General features: G+C 45.0%; 1 protein-coding gene across 8 annotated transcripts in view; it reads right to left on the bottom strand.

The window, feature by feature from the left end:
- Window positions 1-2,607: 2,607 nt before the first annotated feature.
- CAMTA1 (calmodulin binding transcription activator 1) overlaps window positions 2,608-24,970 on the bottom strand; it is a 253,710-nt gene continuing 231,347 nt past the window's right edge. For 3 of the 8 annotated variants that reach the window (XM_054086007.1, XM_054086009.1, XM_054086011.1), the window contains 8 exons: window positions 24,232-24,419; window positions 23,563-23,809; window positions 23,013-23,084; window positions 22,072-22,092; window positions 19,175-19,368; window positions 18,911-18,985; window positions 14,284-14,314; window positions 2,608-5,789 (listed from right to left, as the gene is read on the bottom strand). In XM_054086007.1, coding sequence (XP_053941982.1) covers window positions 5,757-5,789; window positions 14,284-14,314; window positions 18,911-18,985; window positions 19,175-19,368; window positions 22,072-22,092; window positions 23,013-23,084; window positions 23,563-23,809; window positions 24,232-24,419 — 861 coding nt within the window. In that variant the 3' untranslated portion in view covers window positions 2,608-5,756. Of the gene's footprint in view, window positions 5,790-10,693; window positions 10,876-14,283; window positions 14,315-18,910; window positions 18,986-19,174; window positions 19,369-22,071; window positions 22,093-23,012; window positions 23,085-23,562; window positions 23,810-24,231; window positions 24,420-24,970 lie in introns of all 8 variants that reach the window. The other 5 variants (XM_009562332.2, XM_054086010.1, XM_054086012.1 and 2 more) reach the window with 4 other exon arrangements.

The raw sequence follows: 24,970 nt of genomic DNA, 5'->3' as shown, positions 1-24,970 counted from the left end.
CAGCGCCAGTGGTGGTGGTGTGTGTACATAGGCCTCGTCCCCAGGTAGGCGGGGCATCGGGCGGGGAGGGGGGTACTAAAGCCATCCCTGTAGATGGGGATGGGCGGGGGCCAGAAGGCGGTGGTGCAGTGGAAACCACACCCACAGGGGGCGGTGCACAGCGGGTGAGGCGGGGCTTAAAAGCCACGCCCACAGAAGGGCGGGAACAGCTTCTGGGAGGCGGGGCCAGGGATCACAACGCCTGTCCGGAGGTGGGAGGGGCCGAACGGGGCGGGACCAGAAGGGGGAAGGCGTAGAGAAAACCACGCCCACTGATGGGCGGTGCGGCGCGCGCCGGGCTGTGGTGCAGGAAACCACGCCCACAGGCGGGAGGGGCCGAGCGCGGGTCGGGCGTGAGGCGGGCGTGAGGCGGGCGTGAGGCGGGTCTGAGGCTGGCCTGAGGCGGGGCCTGAGGCGGGCGTGAGGCGGGCCGGGCCTGAGGCGGGCCTGAGGCGGGCTCGTGTTCCTCCGGGGCTGATCTCCCGCAGTGACTGCCTATGTTGCACTTGTTTGCGCTCTTCCTTTTCCGTTACTGACCCGCCTTTATCTCTACCCGGCGTTTTTCTCACGGTTGATTTTCCGATTCTGCCCGCGGGCGGCTGGGGCGAAGCGGGGCGGTTGGTGTTTGCTCCCATCAGGGTCAGACCACCACGGTGTAAAAACGGGGAATTAACAGGCACATTGACTGGAAAATCAGGGAAGCGTCTGTGAGCAAATCGGGGAGATAAAGGAAGATTTATTCTTAAGGAGAAACATAACTAAGCCTGTTCCTCTGTAGTTCAGAAAAAACCCTCTTAATGAACTCTCATCTCCTGTTGTGGTCCTGGGTTTTGGAAGAACTTACAGCAGTACCAACGTCACCTTTCACGGGCCAGATGATTAATTTATTAAAGGTGTTTTTTCCCTGTTAGGCAGCCTTGTAGTCAGGTACAAAATTTGCACTACTGCATTCATGTAACTTCCATATCTGTTTGGTGCAGTAATTACGTATTAAGTCTGAGTTATGGCTGTTATTAAGTGCCATCTCCTCGGTTTCTGTGTCTGCAGGCCTCTTGAACTCTGATAATCTGCCTCTGCTTTCTGCACAATTTAGTGTTCTGCAACTGTGCCTTGTTTCTCACGGACACCCTGCCCTGACAGCCACTGCCACCTCGAAAGGACCTGACAGTGATTTGATCTTAAAACAGCTGTTTGTCCACTGGTGAGTACAGATCTACCATCTGTATACTGATATAGAACTGCTTTATGTTGTGTTGGAAAGCATCGTTCCATAGGAGGATGGGCTGAGAGAGTTGGGGTTGTTCAGCCTGCAGAAGTGAAGGCTCCAAGGAAACCTTAGGGCAACCTTCCAGTACCCGAAGGGGCTACAAAGAAAGCTGGGGAGGGATTGTTCATAAAGGCTTGTGGTGACAGGATGAGGGGCAATGGGTATAAACTGGAGAGGAGCAGATTTAGACTGGACATAAGGAGGAATTTCTTCACCATGAGAGTGGGGAGGCCCTGGCCCAGGTTGCCCAGGGAAGCTGTGGCTGCCCCATCCCTGGAGGTGTTCCAGGCCAGGTTGGATGGGCCTTGGGCAGCCTGAGCCAGTGGGAGGTGTCCCTGCCCATGGCAGGGGGGTTGGAACTGGGTGATCTTTAAGGTCTCTTCCAACCCAAACCATTCAAACATTTACAAATATGTAGCTATGTCACATTCCGTAATTTCAGACTGTTTCCGAAGCTGAAAGACTGCAGCACAGTGCCTGGAGCACCAACCTCCCCCAAACAAGGCTTTAAAGACAAATGGATTTTTAACACTTTCGTGTAGTTGTAGCCACTTGGAGCTCTGGTCTGGCCTGAACTGGAGCAGGAGCAGGCTGGCAGTGCCGTGCTGTCGAGCTGCAGGGCACCTCTGGGCAGCAGCACTCATCAGCAGAAGACCCTGAAGAGTTTGCTGCCTGAGAAAGACAGAGCTCCTCTCAAATGCGTGGCTTTGCGCTCTGTTGATTACACACCAGCACATGGCAGCAAAAAGGGCTGCAGGTGCAGGGATTGTGCTGTTGCCATCGGTGAATCCCAGTGTGCCCCAGGGGCTGCGCACCCGCTGGCGGGCAGGCTGTGGCCTGCTCACTCTAACCCTTAAGAAACCAGATGCTACCTCCAAGCAGGTGACAGAGTAGATAAAACGCTTCTCTTTTTTTTCATGGATACTTAGTGACTAAAGAGCCTCACTAGGCTAGGATGGAAGAGAGGTGTTTAAAAGAAGGCACACACTTTGTATGGGGAAATTTTCTTTGTTTTTAATTTACAGCAGAAAGAATATAAAGCATTCAGAAAACATTTTCCATATTTTAAGGGCAATTCAAAACATTTTGCATGGTTCCAGCAGCTGAGTTCTTCAACAGATCCATTGATTCAGTGATGCTTTACATGCACGGTTACAAAAATAAAACTTACAAAAGAGAAGACATCTATACTAGTTTTACATGCAAGTCTTGGGGACCCCCCATTGGGCACCAGCTATCGTGTGGAACTGCCATAAGCGTGCAACCAGAGGGGGTTCATGTTATATTTTGTATTTCTTTCACACAGTATTACTGCTGTCGAATGTGTTTCACAAAGGAGCAATTCCATTATCAGAAGACAGAAGATCTGGCTCCTGGCACTTGGGAATTAGAATTTTCCCGGAAAGCTGCACTTACTTATCTTCCGTGAAAACGTTAAGTTCCACAACCAAGAAACGGGTGAGCAGAATCACTTCCCTGCAGGGGAGCCCTTCCAACTCCCCAGGGACACGAGGGTTATGGCCCGACACAACAAAGCACTCGAGCAGTACTTGGCCTCCAGTGCGTGGGCAGCTCTGCTGTGTGCGGAACTGCCCACGTGCTCGACAGCAAGTACGTGCCTCAGCGTCTGGCTGAAGCAGGATCGAGGTGAGCAGACACACCACCAGGCCCATGGATCTGGAAGAGTAATTTGAAATAGCTCTGTATATTACTGAATCATTTTCTGTAAAGGCAGGGAGTTAAAACATTTCCACTGAGGTCACTACTCTTGTCAGGAAAAGATCGATTCTATATTGTCACGTATTGGTTAATGGGAGCAACATTTCGGTTTCAAAATGTCAAGAGTTCTTCCAGTATTAATACAGAGCATTTCCAATTAATTCCAAAGGAGATTCTTCGCCATCTCATATTCCGTTTTTGTGTGAGAGGAAATTTTAATGGTTAAGGTCCCAATTCCATACAGCAAATTGAGGCCACGAGGCCGCCCACAGGCACCGCGTGAGGGCCAGGCCATTAGTTTTTCTTTTTTTCCCTATTTTTAAATTGAATCAGGTCATAAAGCAGCAGTTCAGAAATGTACAAGAGAATTCCGATAATGAGCTATAGCACATCTACTGTAATTCAATGCTGGCAGTGAAAAGAAGTAATTAAAAACAGGTACAATTATAGAAAAGGCACCAAGAGCACTGACCCCAGGTTTTTTTTGCCACAATCGTTGTTTTTACTCTTCTTTTAAAGACACCAGTTTAAAAGCTTCTCACGTGTGAATATTTTTAGGCTTCACAACAAGCCTTGCATTTAAACATTGCAGTTGGTGGCCGGGATCAAGCAAGAACAACTATTCCAAAATGAACAATCTCAAATTGACACCAGTCCATTCAGAAATTTTAAACTGCCACGAGCAAACCCACCACTCAGGAGCCGTTCGTGATCTCAGACACACACGCAGACCCACAGCAGCAACACGGGCTCGGGAGCGTCTTCCCTACATTCCTGTGCAACAGAGATCAGAACCTGGTTCCATTGCTGAGAATTTGTGACAGTTTTAAATTAGTAGCTCAATTTAAAAAAATCTAATTTCTTTGGCTCCTCACTATGTGGAAATAGCAATATACCATGACACCCCTACAGGATCAGTTTGCATCTTTTTTTTAAGTTTTACTTGATTTTTTTTTTTAATTTTTTGTGCAATTTTTATTACATTTTCTGACTTCCAGCAGGAGATATGAAAATGTGAAACGTATTTTCTACTTTCGTACTATTTCTTTTTTTTTTTTTTAATTTTATGTTCATTCTAAGTGTTCTTTATTGGAGTGAGTGTATGGTGTTAAGCTAGATACGGTTTTGTACTCTTATGATTATCTGCTTTGCAAAAGTAACTTAATTTTCTTAAGCGATATCAGCATTCACATTACTTGGCACCATTGGCAAAAAAAAAAAAAAAAAAAGACAGGGGAGAAAAAAACAAGGAAGGAATAAATAAATTAAATCCAACCAAACCAAACTCCTGGTAGCCAAAATCAAATGTAAACATATCCTTTTTTTACTTTTTTTTTTTTTTTTAAAGTAATGTTGCTCTGCCTTTTTTTCCTAAGTCTAAATACAGTAGCTCGTTTTTGCCATTTAGTCATGCTTTAGCAAAAATGTTCTTCTAAAGAACATTTAAAATAAAGTTTCTTATAGTGAAATAAAGTTTTTGTTTCATTTTACAGACCATAGCCACTAATGCTTTGCTTTGTTCATTTCTTTTTCTTGAGTTCATGCACATATCTCTTTGTTTTACTATATACAATATGTACAAACAATACATCCACACTCTTCTCGTTCATTCAGACAAAACTATACAAATAATAATTTTATCTTGCCAAGTTATTGACCCTTTGTGAATAAAATATTTAGTAATTAATCAATATATTCCCTTTCAAATATTTTTTTCTCATTTTCCATTTCTACCTTCTATATATACAGAAACTGCCCAGATTTTGATGAAGTAGCCAAAATAAGAAATTTACTGGCCAGAATGCAGCACCACTCTGATCTTTAGGTGGTATAAAATGTCCAGGCAACATATGTATGTGACTCTGCAAAACGACGAGAGGTTTGACAAGGACTTAAGGTAAAAAGCTACATGTTTTACAAATTATTTTAAGAACTTAATTAAAATAATAGTACATGAAAGTAAGGCTAGAAAATAAAGTGCTGAATATGAGAGAAAGGACATGACCATTGATATGTTTGCAGGTTCTAGTAAAAACACCAAAAAAACGTTTTAAAACTGGCTCAAGCTGCTCTCTCTGTCCCTCACGCATTACCCGTTTACCTCGAACACCAACCCCTTCGTAAGTTCCCACGGGATGTATTAAAAACCTGCAGATTTAAAAAGTTGCATTAAGTGTGCTGTAGAGATTTAAATAAAGACAAAGGACAGAAGTGCGAAGGAAATGAGGATGCATGGACCCAATACGGATGGACTGATCTAAGCCCCTCCACTGAGACTCTCTTCAACTTCAGTTCCTTGGAGATGACCGACAGGGGCCGGAACAGCGTTCTTGTGTTGCTTGTGCATTCCCACCTTTTCTTAACAATATTTTTGGTATAATATTTGTACAGTTCCACATGTTGTTTAATACAGCCCTATATGAAAAGGATAATTAATCGCTTCTTCCTTCTTGGAGAATGAAGCAACTCACAATTTCCTCCTGGTGTCTTTTGTTTTCCCCATGATCCAACAGAAGATTGAGTTCCAAGATGTCTTGCTGAACAAATTAAAAGTTGTCCATGAAAGTGCAAATGCAATGACCAAAACATTACTGTTAAAATCCTGCAGCTGGCATTTCCAGATCTGCAGTGGGTATTTTTGTTGTTGTTGTTGCATGTCTCTGCTAAAAACAGAAAATGAAAACAGTCTGAAAAGCAATGTCACATTGCTACGGGATGCTGCTGCGTATCTTCAAGTTCCTTGGCCTTTTTCAATTCTTTCACTCTGAAAAAACAAAGAGGAGCTCTATAATACTTCTATCGCAATGCTCTTTCAAGACAGAAAAATCAAACCAGTTCCTCGCTCTAACTTCCCGTGCAAAAGAGCCACCTCCCGGAGAAAGAGCGGGAGGGTAATGCGTTCCAGACACCATAAACAGTTGGAAGCGCAAGAACGGGCTACTAGAAATTGGGGACAAAACACATTTGGAGATATATACTTCTTTCCAGCTACAGTATTTTCCTGCTCTTTGTAACTACCGCCAGGCTTTGCCCCGGTACCAGCCTGTTTGATCCCTTGGGGGCTTTCTGGACTGCTTTTCATTAACTGACTGTGCAGCTGCCTGCTACCCAGCTGTTATGGCAAAGGAGCTTTTCCCTGTTGACCTCTTTTCTCCATCCATTGCTGAAGAGGGGACAATTTGATGTCGTGCCCAGCACAGCAGGGAACATCAGTCAGGCTGGGAAGGGAACCCTCTTGTTGCTACAGCATTTTACATAAGAAAGCATTTATATATGAGTAGAAGAACCAGTATGGTTGCAAGGAAAGATCATTTACTTCACGCTTACTCCAGCTGCTAGTGGCTGCACTTTCCAGCACGTTGTTGGTAGTAGATTCATGTTTTTTCCTAGCCAGCAGTGGAGGACACTGCATGCCAAGAGAGACGAACCCACAATGTGGGAATCACCCTCCCTAGAAGTGGCCTGATGCTTCAGTTCTCAACTCTTCGAAACGTATGCAGTACGTTACCTTCTCTAGCACTTGTCAGCATTAAGAACTAAATCATCACTGAAAGCTGAAATAATTAAACATTAAATTAAAAGGATGAAGAGGAGGGAATTACTTCAATCCCACCAAGTAAAGCAGAGTTCTGCATTTGTGCTGGAGTAGCAGCAATCTTCTGCTCAGGCTGACAAACTGGCTGCATGTCAGTGAAGGCTCTCTGCAAAGGAACCAAACCCAATCCCCGGGGGCTGCCCCTAAACCTGAAGGCAGGTGCATGGCTGAGCATGGGCCATCCTGGCTGCCTCCTTTTGCAGGGGGCTCCTTTCTGCAGAGTGACCCCTTTGCCACCTGCCTCTGTGTGCCACTTCTCCACTACTGCGAGGGGGACACCCCCAAACGGAGCAGAACGCAGCCTAAGCTGAAGAGATTTAGCAAAGTATGTATGTGCTCAACTGATGCAGCAAGAACTTGAGAGGTCAAATAATGCAGTTAAGGTACAAAGCACTGTGTCAGCAAGCCTGCGTAACAGAATCCAACTAAGAGGGAAGGAATTTAACAAAGTCTGAGTCAACAGTGGAAGATCTTGTGAGTGCTGAGTGGCAGTAATGCTAGTTTGTAACTTCTGTACAAACACTCCCACTCACACGTCCTCTTTTGGCTCCTGCGCCAGCCTGCTAACATAAGGATAGGATGAAGGCTATAAAACTGACCTCTATAAAAACACCTCCATTTCACTGTTTTATCCATTCATTTTTCTGCACATACAATTACTTGGAATCCCAGTCAAAAGGGAGCTGGCTGCTTTTAACTCTTTGTTTTACCTGACTCAAAGCTCTAGCACCCAAAGGCATTCTCTTTATTTGTTAAACTGGGGGAAACAGGAGTCAATGACTAAATCACACTAACCAATATGCAGGTCAGGCCTTATTAGATAATTGCCTGAATTCCACCAAACTGCTTCAGAATTTCAAGTATGGAGAGACAGAGGGCTCTGCGAGCCCAAATGCATGTGCTGTTTTCAGAGCCTGAAGACCTACATCCAAGGGCCCACGGCACTCCTCTGAAATTCAAGTCTGGCAGAGGGATGCCACAATACAGCTCTCCCCAAGGCTGAGAAGCCCTCTGATCCCCAGCATGAGGAAGGAGCAAGGCAGCAAATAGCAGACCGGTTTGGAATTCCTACCCGGGCAGTGCTGTGCTGAGCCGAGCGTGAATGCCTGCTACAGCTTTACAGAGAAACTTCCTATGGGGAAATTCTAGCTCCACGCAAGGTGCTGTCTAGAAGACCCGGCTGCCATCAGGGGAGTGGGGACTTCAGTACTGCCAGCCCCTGGTGGCCCTAGCAGGGACGGTGCATCGCGGTGCTGCCTGCTGGGTAGGTCCAGATCATCTTGTTATAGGAAACAGAGGAAGACTGGTACTCTGAGCTGAAACACTCAAAAATTACAAACCGCTTCACTGTGTTTAGTCTTCTTTCTTTTCTTGCAGCAGAAAATCAGACTCTCCCTTAAAATTATTACTAATATTTCTATTACCGCACCGCTTAGAAGTGGAAGGTGAGCCAAGATAACTGCTGTGCTAGAGCAACGTGGTGTGCCCCTGTGCATCGGACAATTTTTAAGCCTTAGATTAACTATGTTCAAGATATCATTTATTAAGGCATGATTTGCAGTGCAACTTCCAAGTGTTTTCTGTTGCACTTCAGTACTGTAATGTAAAATTAACCTGTTATCACAGATGTCTTACTGAGAACATGCACATTAGATAAGCTGGTGGCTCTTTCACAGAGACATGCTATACCTTAGTTTAGCACTTCCACATGCAAGGGCTACACTAACAAAGCACTTTTGCTGGAAGAATGCAAGACATGCTTTGCTGCAAACTTCAACCTACAGCATGCAACATCTGTACTGGTGCAGACCTTTTGGAACTGTTTAACTGGAACACACATGCCAATGGAAGTTAAGTACGGCAGCACTCAGCATTTGCACTAGTACAGATCCTATTCAGAAATATGCAACACTTTCCTTGGTCAAGTGTGCTTTACATTTGTTTACGTATTTTCAGGCTTATGAAAATGTTGCGAGTGCAATGATAATTACTGCTAAAAACACAAGAACATACTAGTACAGAATTTAGTACAGAATTTCCCTCCAGCAATGGCACAGGCTTTGGAATTTGTCACAGGTACTTAACTGAAAGTACCACGGATTAAAACAAACCTGCATTCTATAGCATTTCTAAACTTAAGCTTCGAGACAATGACCATCCAAATCTACTAAGCTACCACTTTGTTTAAATTAAACTAACCTCTGTGTTCCGTATACATAACTGCATTTGTGTTACATTAAAAATGGGAGTCCAAGTCCTTTATTTGTACAATAAGCTGCCTGGTAGGTATGAAGACCTGCAGTCTGCAGCTAACATTCTCTCCTCCCTGCTCAGAAAGTCGGCACCAAGAGCCCAGAGAGTTCTCCCCTCTCCTGGCAGCAGGCTCGAGGCAGCCCTGTCCAGCTGTGGGATGTGAAGCACCTCTAACTGCGACCAATAACAGAGCAAATCCACAGACTGACCGACTCTTGTCGCAACTTCTGTTGCAAATGCCCTGCTTCTTACCCCAACAAGTGCCGGAACCAGCATACGCATCAGGCTAGATACCAGACCAAGGTAATCCATTTATCTTCGTACTTACAATAACTGTTCTTAATCAAGTCTCTAAATTGCTTTATCAAGAGAACCTAAAGCTAATTATTTTTAACCAATTCATTCTTTATTGGGTAATCTGTACTATAGCCTTTCCTGTGTCTTAGAAGTCCTTTTAGTCCTCATTCAACACTTGTTTTCTTTTTGAGTAAGCATCTTACTCAGTGGTACTAAGATTTGATTTTGTTACAATGCTATTAAGTGGAGCTGGTATTAAATAAACCCTCCAACTTTTCAAAAGCAGTTAAAAATAAGAGTTTGACCAGGGAAAATTTTTGGACAGATTAGAACCCTTCAAAATAGAAAACCACTGAGTAAATGCTGCTAGGAGAGCTATTAAATGAACAACATCACATTGCTTTCATGCAGGAAGGCAATCACCTTTCGTTTGCATTTCTCCACTTTTAAATTCAGGTAGGGGTAGAGGGCCAAAATGCAGCATTTGCAGTTACAAGTGTAAATAAATTACTTTAAGAAAAAGAACACTACTGGAATTTATAGATTGGTGGAGCAGAAAGGATGTTCCTAGAGAAGATCTTTCAATCGAGTTTGGTAGACTTACAGTGAGACTTTTTATCTAAGAGAAAAAATGAGAGTGTAGATAGCAAGTAACACCAGCGGAACACGTGCTGATGGATGGGGCGCAAACCTCTCCAGGGCCTACAGGCACTGGTGTGCTGGTTTGGATCATTTCTGGAAGTGCCTCTGGCTGCACAGGGACTGGAGGCGAGCACAGTTAAGGGACGCGCGGCTGCAAGCCAGAGCAGCCAGGAAGGGTAACGGGCTCTAGCTGTGCAAGTACCATCCCACTGCAGCAGCTACTGAAACCACGCACAGAACTGTAAGGACTGTGAAGTTGGTTTCGCACCAATGAAACCTTCAATGAAAACCTCCTCAAATAACATCTCCTCTAGGCAGCAAGTGCCTCTAAAGTACAAAGTCATTCCCTCAGCAACTGCTGAAGAGCAGATGGACGGAAAAAGCACGTGCAATAGAGATGACCACAGATAAGGTGTCTGAATCACAGCCATGGTGCTGACGCGCAGAAAGGGAAAAGAAGACGATTTCAACCATGAGCTTTGAACCCTGACACTTAGGAGCTACGTCCCAGTTCCCAGATTGCTCCAGCCAGACAAAGCTTCTGCCCTTCGAACTGTGTTACTTACTTGGACACCGTACGGGAGGTTGCATCATTACGTGCTGAAGCGATGTAGAAAGCAACAGCCCCAGCAGCGAGCAGCAGCTCCTCTCCCCACGTGCCCTCCCCACTCTCGAATGGGAGTGCGTCAGCAAATGAGTAAGGCCTACTTCGAAAAAGGTACAGAGCAAACGATGGCTTCATGGGTAAAGCGTAACACAAAGCCGCTGCGTCTGATTTACTCCATAATGCTCAGCCAGAGGAATGCTTAATGAGTCTGAATGCTGGAGATCAGTGTGAAGGACAGGGTGCAGCAGCCAGAGGCAGCTGCCTGGTGAGTTACCTGTTGCTCTGAGAGCGGAAATGGCCTGTGGGACAGTTAAGAAAAGGGAGCTCTTGCCTTTTTCCAGATATCTCATTTGGGCAGCAAAACAAAAAAGACAGAAAGGCCCAATAAGAATGACACCCCAGAGCACACGGTCTGCGATTTAACACACGCATTTGAGCTCCAAACACATTCAGCCCCTGCAAGAGGTAAATGAAAAGAGAAATTACTTTGAAAACTTGTGTTGCAGTTACAGTGACGCATATCCCAGCATGACATTTTTTCACATTATCCTGGCCTCAAACAAACGGGACTTTTCAATCCCTTAAAATCTTTCCCCATTCTCAGTCTTACTAGAAGATGTAAGAAACCGGGTACGTAAATGCAGTGGCTGCTGCACAGCGCATATTAAAACACACACACAAAAAAAGTCCTAGAAAGGCTTTGTTGCTGAAATGCCAAGAGAGAGAAGGGTGTGCAGAGAACAACAAAATATAGATGTTGTTTATTCGGGTATGAAATAAAGTTGTACTTACCAGAGGAACTGACTTCTGGTGTCACACGCACACTCCCCAAACCGGAGAGCAGCATTCAATTGGACCATAAGAAACGGGGTAGAGGTAAGGGGATCCAATTTTACATGGAAGATGCTATGAATGAACACTTTCTTCATTACTCATGATCATAGATAACAAGTGCACTTGTTCTGCCCGAGAGAGAACAGAAGTTCTGCCATAGGAAGAAAGCGATCAGCTAGCCTAATGCTGTGAAAAGCCTTGCTCCTGGTGATCTGCTCCAGATCACCTGCCCTCTGAGAGCACGGCAGAGCACAGCGCAGTCCGAGCACTGTGTCATTTTGTTCGTTTCCCACATCTGGACTTTGAGCAAAGCTCTCTGTCAGGAGGCTACAGCAGATGGTCTAACCAACCAGCAGGGAAACATTTGTGTAGCAGGCTCTGGGACTAGCTGAATTCTGTCCACTGGACAGGTTTCCCCTGAGATGAAAGCTATTGCTTAAAGGCAACAGAAATTGGGTATCATTTCTACTGCAGAAGGACAGCAAGTTTTGTCTCACCTAAGTTGGTCGACAAAATCTCCTACCTCTCCCTCTTTACTGCATACACAGACTACTTAAGCACAGTGTCAGTGCACAGAATACGTCAAATTCGTACAGCACAGACACGTTTGCATATATATTCCTTCAGCATATATGGGCATGGTGGCTTGTGCACATCAGAAGCCCAGAAATACTCATCTTAAGTGCATGCAGGCCAGCAGGCCTGGCCGTGGGCCAGGCGCTGCACTTGCTCCTCTTGACAGTCCCCTCTAGTAGTGCACTGCCACGCAACACAGGTCAGTTTTAGCTTATCTTGGGGCTGCAGCATGCAGCTGCTCTCTCAGTAGGAACACAAGCCTTGCACAGAACGGCACAACTGCTTTATTGTTCTACATCCAAGTCATATGTTGCATATTCTCTTCCCTTCTGAATCCAACTAGCCCGCTTTGGTGCGCACATTTTAAGTGGAAATTATTTTTTCTGTTCACAAAGGTCTTAAATGTATCCCCTCCTGTCTGGCACACAAAGGTTCCCCACCGCACTGCTAGCGGACAACACTGCTTCCAGCCTCTGGCATTCCCAGGGCTGTGGAGTGCAGCGAGCAGGAGCATTCTGTGGGCAGCCCAAGCCCATCAACCTCAGAACAGACAGAGGTGCCCTAGAGCAGGGCGCAGCAGTAACTGTACTGGCACGGCTGCTTGCCCCGTCTTGGGGCAGGAGGAAGGAGGCCGGGACGCTGCCTGCTACGGAGGGGCAGTGGGCTCCTGTGCCAGCCCGCTCTGCCCTGCAGCATACAGCTCCACTGCCTGCTAAAGAAAACATCCTCGTTTGCCTGTGGCATTCATGACCATCCTGTGGATGTGGTGACTGACCCCAGGCTTAAAGGTGGTTAAACCTGCTAATGTTTTTTCCCTATAAACGTAGACAACGTCCTTACAACAGAGGAAGGTCAATTTTTCTAATCAGAATGACTTTTTTTTTAAAGTTACAGTGAATTTTACTTTTCAGAAAAACTATGGGTTTTACTTCAGAAGCCTTTTAAGAGGCTTGTGACACCAGACACCCAACTATAGACCAAAAATTACCAGCCTTAGTTATTTACAAAGCATCAGATTGGTTAAAAAAAAAAGTTACTCAGTCCACCACTATGGGAATACAAGCTATTTTTACACAGCTCTTGAATTGACCTGCGTTGGCACGTATGAATGTGCTTTACAACTAAGACCTGGAGCTATAGCTTTCTGGTGAACAACTCCAGAGCACTGGTGTTTCTGCATTCAGAAGTAACATTTCCTTCATCAGGGTAAAATCCATCTAAGTAGCACTTAAACGTGAAGGCACATCTGGGGTCTTTGTCCCCATTTCATCCAATTCTTACTTCATTTGTCAAAACTAATAACGATGCCTCCAGCAGGCCTAAGTCCAATTCATACTCTCACTCTTAACTCATAAAAATAATCTCTGCAATTCAAAGTCAGTAAAACTCCATATCAACATATCAGTTTTCTTTTCTGAATGTTACCTGGAAGCAGGAGTCCAGGTCATCCCTCCCTCCGCCTCCTCTCCCTTGCTGAAGGGAGCAGTAACGAGCACACAAATAGTGTTATTCCCAACTGCAGTTTTTGACAAAACCCTGCTGTCCTACAGCCCCTCCAACGTGAGATGGCACTGAGCAGCCCTGCTGACAACTCAGGCATGTGCCCTGTGAGCCACAGCATTCCCTGCTTGTACAGGGACCGTGACCTGCCGGAGGAATGCTTTACTGTATCCTACCCTGCTGCTGGGTAGCAAACCAGGCTGCTAATGTGACCGAGCGCAAAGGCAAGTGGTCTCTCTTCATGCTGAGAATGAGACTCCTGACAGAAGCTCACTGGGCACTTACTATAACACAGTTACAGCATCTTCATTTCAGTTTTTTTGTTTTCCATCCCACTATGAAGACTGACAACTCAGAGAAGCAGCTGTCAGAAAGTTGGCCCTAGTAAGGTACCGGATGTGTAACCTACCGAAGACCAAATTCTAGAAGATAAGCACTGGTGCTTAACCACTTTATGGAGTGAAAAGCAGTGTGAAGAGCTCTTCTGCTTCTCTCTGGCTCAGGCTGAAACAGTCATCTAGAGTAGGCTGCACTGGTACTGCAGCTTCCTACGATCTGGCCTGAACGCTGTCGCGGTCCCATGACAAAGGGCATCATTACTCATTGAGCGTGTGTGAGTGCAGACGCTGTCGAGTTCCAAAATCTACTAACATCCATTTTGGATACTGAAAAAATACCCCACCAACAACGCCGCCTAAGCATGCCCATGATGAATATACATGTCCTTTTTCACGCATTCATGCATTGGTAACATCTACTGCGGAGCTCTGTCCTGTTATAAAAGCAGCAGTGTTAGTCATTGCAGTAGGGTTAGTTTATACAGGATTCTGTTTTATATAATTAATGGAGGTGAAACTTACTGGCATATCTTGGCTGCAGCCCCATGCAAGCAAGCAGAAAGCAAAAGTATTTAAAATGGAAGAGAGGACCTGGCTAGCAGGCAGCTACACTCACCCTTTTGTACAGCCTATGGTCCACCAGTGGGCTTCAGATTGCAAAACAATACCAAAGAGCTATTAGCACACACATGGCAATAACCGTACCTTACCCAGAGCTTCACTTCAGAGAGGAGGAGAGAACACTTCTGCTTGCCTGGAGAGAAAGAACCCTTCCCACTCCTGCCTACGGGACCACTCCTCTTTATCAGGGAAGAGTAGTCTTGTGTTTAGGTTATTTAGGGGAGGAAGTAATAAGCAAGTAAAATAAACCCAACACTGTCATCCCCGTGGCATTTCTAGCCGTATCCTGCCTTCCCTGGCAGCAGCCATCTGTTTTCTCTCTCATTCCAAATGCTGCTCCATAACAAACACTGCAGATCATAATCACAGCCTTGCAATGGCATGGATACCTCTCAGAAGAGTAAAATCTTCCCAAGAATCGGAGAAAGAATAGGAAATAGGAGGTTACCTTTCCAGTGAAAGCTGACTGTATGGACCATGTATGAATGCAGCTCAGCAAACCAAAACCCACTATGGAGCAACCCGCTTTCCCTGCAGCTCTACAGGTGTCATACTTGGGGATCACTAAGGAGGAAGAGTCTTTCCAAAACCATTAAATACGGAGACCCTCGATCCTGCCTTGCATAGAACAGCGTGCCGGGAGACAGCTCAACCCACAGCTGCTGTAAGGTCAGGTTTTAGGTGGAAAGTTAGGTAGCCAAAACTCTCCTGGGAGGTTAGGAAGTTTCTGTTTCTCCTTCTCAACAGACAACACTTCTGTGACAAGTCATGTTGATACCATGTTATGGCTGATGCATGTTTTTCAACAGATTTTTGAGAATATGACAATAGATGGATAAATACATATTTCTTTTCAAAGTTGAAAGGAAACGATACACGTCTGACCACCAGAATGACTGCTGCTGCTGAATGACCACTTTTGTCTCTGTTACACCTGATAACACTCGGTGACTAAAGCTCCGATATCTGCTCTAAGAATACACTTGACCAAAACTTACATTTCTTTTCTTATTTTCATCAACATCTATGAATCCATTACCAAGACAGCTCCAACCGCAGAACCTCGCTCATTAACTCTCTCAGAACATATGGAGTACTGTAATCAGGCAACAAGTGTAAGTTCAGGAGATCAGAAAACGCAAGACCACCATGCCTCTGCACCCTGGATCTTCAAGCTGAAAAGAACCATGTTTGTGCTACAGCGCCTTTGTACCAAAAAGCTAATAAGTAAAACAAGACAAGAAGGCCATTTAAGATGTCCTGATGCTAGAAGAGAAAAAGTTCTCATGATTGGCATAAAGTAGACTTTGATCAATTTGAAATGGGAAAACCACAACCAGCCAGACGGTTGCCACTGGAAAGGAGTCACCGATAGGCCCAGGAACAGCATCTGCTTGTGGACAAAAATCTAGGTTAAACAGTTCCATTTTTTTTAAGATTGAATTTCTGAACTTGAAGAATTTACTTCTTTTTCACCTAGCTCTCTAGCCTCATGACAGACTGCAAGTGGCTTTTACAGCCTCCTCCCCCACCTCTGTCAGCTGACAGAAACTGCTACAAGATCCTGTTTCTTGGATGTTCCTGTGCACGCTCTCTTTTCTCTCACTCCCTCAGATTTTCCAAAAATATATGTCATTTCTGTCCCTTGTACTCACAGAGCGCTGTGGTTTAGCAAGCGGCTCCATTTTTATGCTACAGAGCATTAACTAATGTTAGATCTCGGTTGTTACAGCTTGCCCCGGATGTTCAGGAGCTTGGATGATGCAAGTATTTCTTTATGGAGCCTGTGGCTTTCTTCATTTCTTGTTTATAGCAGCAGCGTGCTAATTTTTGAGCATTTGAGGAGGAGTTTGTGATGGGATCCCAACCAGCAGTACTCCTCAAACAGTGCACAGGGCTGTTAGCTGAGCTACCAGTCACATCCTCATCAGCTGTATCCTGTTGTGAGCGTTACACAGGACGGACGGTAGATTGAATGGATATAATAAAGCAGCTTATATAGAGGTGATTTTAAACTTACTTAACCTCCTAACCTTTATTACTCTATCCTTAGAAAGAGGTCAGCAAGAAAAGTCAAGCAGTGAGGAATGCGTGTAATTATTAAGACACAGAAAAGAAAATTCAGAAAGATTGAAAAAGAGCAGATAAGAAGGAAGCAATTCCCTCACCTTCCAGCTGGTACCCCAGTGTCCAGGCACCACAGGCAGGGCAGCTCAGAAAGGTGGGTTGCAGAGCCCGAAGAACCCGATTTGTGTGTTGTTCTTCACAAACACACACCGGGACCAGATACCTCTGCATGGTACTGGCAGCCAGGTGAGTCTGAGGGTCCGTGAGATACTCCTGCAATGTGATCCCAGGATCACAGACGCAGCGCAGCCTCAGTGCACAGAGCACAAAGTGGTTTGGAAAATTTCTTTCTTGGCAACTGCTTGCTAGAGCTTTTTTTGGCAAGCAAAAAAGGAATAAGAGGAAAGAGGCCCCAACTTGTCACATTCTAAACAGTCCTGTAAATCCAGTAGGCTGATAAATTTATGTCTTTTTCAAGCAGATTCTAAATGCTGGTTTGTCATTTTGGCAAGTCTCGCTTTTATTTTTAGCATTTACCAATGCCAGAGTGCTCCTGGTTAAAATTTGTGTCAATTATCAATATTAGCTACGCTAACACAGTTTTAAACCCCTATGACATCTTGGAGAAAGTATATGACCATGAATGTGTGGTTAGTTCACATCTTCAGTGGAAATAAGTTACTTTTCTTTTGCTGCATCCTAGCCAAGAAGTGTAGATGAATTTCAAAGTAACCACAGCTGCTAACAAAGCACCTACGGACACAGACAAGACTGCACTGTTGCAGAATTACTGCGCAGGGTGACACAGGCCAGAGAGAACCTACTGACAATGACACCCCTGCTGCTGCTTGTTTCCCATCTCTAAATAACCAAGATCTCAACCCATCTCCCAGACGTGCACAGCAGCAGTGACCGTGCTGCCGAAGAGAGAGGAGAGAAACCACAGAGAAGGGTCCTGCCTGCAAGCTTCACTGATGAATACGAGCAGAGTGGGTCTCACTCCACAAACAAAATGTGAGACTTTGAGGAAGAGGAAGGCAACGAGCAGAAGGCAAGAAAACCTGCTGGAATCGTGGACAAATTAACCCCTGGAGAGTCTAGATTCCTCGAGAGCTGGAGACTTAACTGAGCATGTTTGAAGTGCACGGCACATCCTGGACACTGATGAGGAAACCCAGGGATACAGCTAGTTGTGAAGCTTTCCCTGGGTTTGTGTTTGAGCGTCAGCTGTAAGAGTCTCTGGCAGACTGTCCCCAGAGCCTCTGCGGATGGAAACAGGCATGTGGCTTCCCCAGGGACTACCTGGATCTCAAGCAGATCAGAGAGAGCACAAGTTCTGAGCCTCTGCCTGCTTCAGCAGGACGTGCTGCCTAACCAAACCTTTTAGTCTCTTCCACATGCTCTGCTGAGAGCAAGGAGCTACTTGTGCTTCTTCATGAACAACTGTGGCTGTGTCAAGTGCATTTGGAACTGGCCTGGAAAATATAAAGCCCTCCTTCTTGTCCACACATGTTACTTCATACTGAACTCGCAGGTAAGACATCCTTCTGCAATGTGAGCCGCACTGACCTCCTGCAAAGTGCAGCTCTGAAATCCTACCGAAAGGACCGAGCCTGTTCTAAAAAAACCAACTTTATCACATGCACTTGTGCTTCTCAGAGCTCTCCTTGTTCAAACATCACTGGGCTGAACTAGACACGCTTCAAAATGCATTGGGTCTGACCAGCTCTTGAGTGGATGAAATGCATGTGTGGTGAGAATGGAGGGAGCAGAGTCAGAAACATCCAAATTGGCTTTTGTCTAAGCAAAGTTCCAGTTTGCAACCTGATCAAATACGGGATCCTTTCACTGAAATATCAAACCAAATGCCCTGCGTGTAGTGGAGTGCTGGTATGGTAGCTCTAACTGCTGCATGTGAGCACTGTGGCGAGCCTGCGTGGGTTCCCACACGGGCAGGAGACAATTCATCTTCATGTCCGTGTCTGTACTCCCAGCTTACTGAGGTGTGTGTGGAGTGTCTGACATGAACTAATGTGTCTGCTGCTCCGTTGGCACATCCCACCTATCCACGTGAAAAAGAACCCACATGTCATAAGAGTTTACCAAGTGATCCTATGACCAAACTGAAGGCATTTCCAGTGTGCTCCAAATGTTGTCACATTTTGCACATTCCCACATATCACGAGTGCTTAGTGCAGTGGTTACAGGCTGCAGCTATGATTCAGTAAGCCTTTTTCAGACTTTTTCAAGTCCAGCTTTTCAAGTCATGTGCCTTGCTTTGCTCCAGGCTTCCTTATTCTGTGTCTGCCCAACACGACCTGGGCTGCTTTACCGGAACAGCAAAGGAGCTGAACATGATTCTCTTTCAGCAACTGTCTTAAGTTAGAGATGTCATTTTTGTCAGTCTATCTTGGAAGCAGCTGGGCTCCGTTATTTGATTAAAAGATTGGTAGTGAGCTGACTTTATTATCCCTTAACTTGTACTCATTCCTGACACACTTGAACACTGTTGCGTTGCTCTAACGAAGGGCAGATACCAAAAGATAGCGTCATACCTGTGGCGGCAGCGTCGTAAAAACCGCATAATCTTGCGAGCAGCTTGATCCTGCTTCTTGGTAAGCAGACTGCTTCTAAACACAAAAAAACCCAACACTGAAGTCCGGGCAAAACTGGAGAGAATACTACTAAATGCAAGAATAATTCCCCTACGAAGCACTGTCGTTTTCCCTCTGGCCCTTGTCTGTAAGTTACAGCACAGCCCTGTTGAGTGTAAAAACAACACAAAGATCCTTGTGGCACCCAACATCCCAGCAGCTCACCTGAGTTTCTGTTGTACAATGGTGGCTGCCCGACGGTTCTGCCTCCTCTTCCCACATTCTTTATAGCTGCGATAGTACTGCTGGATCAGCATCGCGGCTCGTCGGCTCTGCTGGAATTTTTTCTGCTCATAATAACTTCGGAATTTGCTCTGAATAAGAATGGCAGCTTGCGTCATCTTTTTATAAAGTGCATACTAGAAGAGAAACAAAGAGAAGTTGAGGCATTCCAATAAAACCAGCAAGAAGCAGGTTTCTACGGTGAAAGACTCTTGTGCCACTACAATATGATGAGAAGCAAATGAGTATCTGTTTGCTGATTGGGAACCGTGTGAGAAAAAGGGTGACAGCAAACCTGAACAACTGTGAGATTAGGTGCAGAACCCAGTCTGCAACGAGCAACTACCTGTTTTTCTGCCCCTGGAATAGGCTGACAGGACTGGTTTTGTTTGATCCCCAGCTTGCTAATGACCAGATCCAGCAGTACTAGACTTAGAAACAGCTTTGGAGCAACTGGAGCTGATCCTGTCATGTTTACACCGCTTCCTATTTGTACTGCAGTGGGTCTGCGTTTGAGCTAAACCAATCACCTACACTCAGGAACCGCTTGTTTCCCTTGCATACAGATCTCTTTACAAAGTACAGGATCCCCGTTTCTGTTTGTAAAGACTCGTAACAACAGCAGCAAAATACGCACAACTAGGTGATTATAAGGATAAAGCAGTGTGAATGACTACTCCAAAACGCTAACAAATTAACTAAAACCAAAATGCACCTTTTTGTGCCTTCATCTGAAAATATCTTTTAAACAAATTACTCTTGTAAGAACCAATTTTGCTGTTTACCAAGTATATTCCACTTTCCTAGGGCAATTAACTTCTAAACAGCTAATTTCTTGTTTTTATACCATAGCATGGTATTGCAAGTTTTGATAGCTCATATGCCCATTTAAACCCAAGCATTTCAAATGGAATAACATGATTTTAACTTTGAAAAACACACCCAAACCAAACCCAAAGCCCACAAGAGTTTATTGAGCAAGTCTAGTATTAAGCCTAAATTACAGGCAAAACTGAATCTTGTTAGAAGCCTGTAACAAGCACCACCTGAACTTACAAATTTGCGTGAGCAGTCACACACATCAAAATCCTCTCTAGCACTGGATTATTTCTAGCCACGTGATTCCAAATAAAGCAGGCAGAAACTCTCAGAAAGAAGATCTTCTTTATTCTACATCCTTTTCCTTTCAAAGCACGCAAGTAGATGGCCGCTTAACACAAACCGTATGCATTCATGCATGTTGTTAAAAGTCCTTTTAAGATAGAGATGTAGAATAATGTATAGAAATCGCACTTACACCTCTGAACTAAGATTACAACAGAGGTTTTCAGCGTTTACCGATCTTACTTTGAAAGTTTTAACACTTTCAAAACTTATGTGTCTGTTATTCCTGAATATTTTATCAGCTCTGACTTCTGCTCACTTCATCAGACAGATGAGACACAGAAACAGCGGCCGCTGCCCCGTACAAGGTAATGGCCTCAGTTGTCTCAACGGACCCAAAAAGCAAACAAACAATGTTCCCCAAACACCACCCCAAAGCAAAACCCCTCAAATAACATCACAGACCACCATTTACCAAATTTCACTTTTTGGAATTGAAGCAGTCATTAGGTGCAGTTATATTTTGCCATTATTCACTTCCATCGGATTATTTTGTTTTGCTTTTTTTTTTCTTTTTAACATTTTAAATTAAACGGATCAGATTGTCATTTTAAATTAACTGTTATTAAATAAGTCCACTCATGGGCTGGTCATGACTTTCCTTCAAATTTTTAGCCCAGATGGGACTTCTGTGGCTGAGTTACAAACCCCTGAACAGAAGGGTTCAAAGACACCGTGGTGTGAGCTGTGACTGTTCAGATCTTGTCCTAAGCCTGTGCTGATCCCAGCAACACAGTAATATTGTTGAGGAATAAGGCACGTGAAAGAGAAAAGAGCAGTCACTGGACAGACTAGACTCCAACTTTGAGACCCACTTAGGCGATTAGCTGCTCCCTCTCCTGCTCTTTTTCCCTCTATCTGGAAAGAAGATAAGCGGAGAAGTCACCTAACCTGGGTGAAACGGCAAGCCTCGGCTAGCGTAGCCGCCCCCGAGAGCTCAGCTCACTCGCACTGACAGAACAGTACTTTGATACAAAACCATGGTGCAGGAGGAAGCTGTGGATGGAAAACGACCCCAAGGCACACATTCTTTCTGGGAAGAGCATGCCCTGCCTCCCGGGTAGGGAAACTCAGCTGACTCTGGTATCTGATGAGAGCAAGACATTGCACAGCGCATCTTTACAGTAGAGAATTACTGGTCGTGAGCAGTTTAAGGCTGGTATCAACAGTTGTGCCTCCAGCACGAGCAGCAACACGTGGTTCTATGATTCTTAGGAATTCAGGGCACAGGTATTTCAGAGACGAACACTCGGAATACTTTGGTAGGCAGGCAGAATACAGAGGACATTGGCTGCACGCATGGGATAAATGTTCTCCTGTGCTCCCTGAATGCCAAGGCGAAGATCGCCAAATGACAACTGATCAGCAGCAACAAAGGAAAGCCTGTCCCCTGGAAATTGGGACCTCTGCCCATCTCTGTTTCTACGAGCACCTGCAGAAGCAGGAGACTCTCTTCATTTTTTTTTGTTTTGGATACGTCAATACGCTGTGGCACAGCAGCCTCTACATATCTCCCATAAGGCCTGGTCTGTCTGCGATTTCTCAACCACAGATATTTATTAGTGGAAACTATTAAAGCATTTCTCTAACTGCCAGGTTCTCCTGGTTTATATTGAATGTGAAAGTTGGTGACCCACGGGGAAGTGTTTCCAAAATAGCGTTTGTATTTGTATTACCTTCAAGGCTATCCAAGTAAGCTTAGGGAGAAACAGAAAAATACACAGTTAATGTTAGTTCTGCAAATAAAGAATGAAAAAATAAAAACCCAAACCATCTTCTTTCAAAAAGAAGCAATTCCAGGATCCAAGACAAAGCAGTTTGTCAAGCAGTTTTTGAAAGGAATTAAGCTTCCGTATTACAGGAAGCATCACTCCAGAATGACAGCCATGTGACGGGTTGAATGTGAATCATGATGCAGCCACCTAACACTAGGAAGGCTTCCCAAATAAATGTTTTTGAAGGTTGTAAAAGAGCACAAGCATCTTGCCTTTCATTTTAAATAACACACTGCCAGGCATCACACAGCTTGAGTCTAGCAGGGTACAACGAAAAGAGGGACAGGGGCTCCAGCCCCCACATAAAACCCAACCAAAACCCAAAAAATGAAAAAGTATCTTCTTTTTCTGGGGTTGAGAACTCAGCCTCAAAGCGTGTCTCCAACTCGAGTCTGGAGAACAGTCTCAGTCCTGGAACAACTCACATCAAGCTAAAACACGTGACTTCCCACAGTTTAAAAGTTTAGTATGCGCAAAATAAAACAACCTATTTTTCATCTTTGCCTTTATCAAAGACAAACCAACTTCAATTTCACAATGAAATTTGGCAAGCAACTAGTCAGAGAACAGTCTCACCAGGCTACAGCATGCACTAAGCCAATATGGAACACATCCCTGCCCGCTGTCTCATCACAAAAACTTGGGTATCACCACAAACAAAATCTTTTCAAGGATTCCCTCCAAAACTAGAATTCAGGACATTAATTTTTTTCCCTTTTCAATTTCGCCTGACCAGGGTATTCACTACTCCGTGCTGAAAAGCATACAAAAGGAACGGTGGGACAATTCCCATTACAAGGGGCATTTACATGTGTTTAATAAAATTTCACTTCCTTGATTACCTGTTTGTATTTTCGGTAGCAACGCTGAATAACAGCAGCAGCCACCTCTTGCTGTTCCCGTAGAGGACGACCCTGTGTGGAGAAAGAAAGAAGGAGTAAGTATTTGGAGCACACCAAAAAAAAAGAAGGACAATTGATGTCAAGTAGTTCACAGCATCTTGCAGGGCACCTACTTCTAAATCTCTCCTTTCAGCGCTACTTGGTCCTATTCAGGTCTAGGTGTTTCCTGGATATATCTCTACAGTCAATTCACATAAGCGACAAATCCTTAAAATTGATCTTCATGCCAAGCAGGCAACCACTCCGAACGTCTGGGGTCTATTCTGAGGATGTGCTTCAGGGTGCTGTTTGGCACAGAAGGCACGCTATGGCGTGGCACGCTTTCTCCAATATGGCAGTTGCTGGCTAACATCGACCAGCAAACGCTAGGAGCATTGCAAAGGTTACGACAGCAACTGTATTTCTGTCCCAGAGTGCCATATTTTGTTTTGTAACAAATTATAATCTCTCTCGCCTAACAAGAAAGACATTGGATGTTTTGGCCACGTACCTTATATTTCCTGAACACTGTCTGGACGAGTTTGGCAGCTTCATAGAGTTCTCTCTGTTCATGATCAGACAGAGTTAACTGTGCAAACTCATTTTCTACCTTCTCGCTGGTGGATGCACTCAGAAATTCAGACCAGTCTGCTGCTGAGGGAAGGCTGGGTTTCTCAAAAGCTATTTCACTGACTGGGGAGCCTGCAGGGCTCAAGCTGGTGTTCGAAGAAGGCGTCAGGGGTTCACTATAAAGACTTCTGAAATACCAATCACAAGAGGAATTATTGGCTCACAAAGCTCCTGGTCTGGCATCACAGATAAGGATTACAACACTTCTTGAGTTCAAGGCAGAAGCTCACACTCTCTCCCTTTCTCCAAGCAACATCCCACATTCCTAAGCCTGCCTGTACCACAATGCACAGACTTCGCACTGGAAAAGAAGTCACAAGTCAGACCTCATGGCCATTTTCCCCCTCTCGCTGTGTGCACTCCCATTCTTCCACTATTATGTAGCTGTGCAGGCCACGATTTGTTTGACCGCAAGAGCGCGGCTGGGCTTGGAACACCGGCAGCACCGAGTCCCATTGAGGAACAGCATCCAGAGGCTAACGAGTCAGTGCCTGCCGCCCAGCATTCAGATCACTCCAAGCCCCAGAGCAACAGTGCAGCTCCTACTGACCTTATCTGTGCAGCACTGGGCAGATGATCGACATCAGCAAGGTAACTGGCCAGCCAGCTCATTGTGGTGCTCATGGCAGCACTGTCCGTTCTCTCCACCAGCGGTGACTCCATTGGCACAAAATTCTCTCGCTTGATCCTGTCAGGCGTAGCTTCAATAATGTGCTCTGCAAGTGTCATCATGTTCACCTGGGAAGGGGGAGAGGAAAGCAAACTTTTGCTGCTGGGTAGCAGGAGCCTTGTGCTCGCATGGTACAGCCCAGCTTTAGACAGACTGCCCCATTTTCCCCAAACGAGTCTACTGTTTGCCTCAGCATTGAAGAGAAATTCATTGAACAAAGCTCATTTGCTTTCCTGTCTCTTCTGACAAAGCACTGCGGGTTTCATATTCCCCAGACCTCTTTTTCATGGACTGTACAGGGGGCCCAAGAGATCTGCTGAAAGGCTTATATCATTGCACCTTTGCTGCGCGCTGCTGCCACTACTGTATTGTTTCCAAAGGAAAAGCAATCTTGCCACTCTTTCACTGAGATGTGCAGTAAAGCAAGACAGGACAATAAAGCCACATCAACAGAGTTAAAACCCTTGAGACCACAGCTTTGTCAAGAATCCTTCTGAACTACATCCCCCCCACCTGCCAAGGTTCACAGGAAATTTTAATCCAGGGAACAGCTCTTGTTTTGCAAAGACCTGCTTCATCTGCGTTACATCAGCAGACGGCAGTGCATGTAGGCTGTGCT

The sequence above is a fragment of the Cuculus canorus genome, chromosome 21, assembly GCF_017976375.1.
Source record: "Cuculus canorus isolate bCucCan1 chromosome 21, bCucCan1.pri, whole genome shotgun sequence".
Lineage (NCBI taxonomy): Eukaryota > Metazoa > Chordata > Aves > Cuculiformes > Cuculidae > Cuculus > Cuculus canorus.
This window is presented reverse-complemented; position numbering and strand designations above follow the sequence as displayed.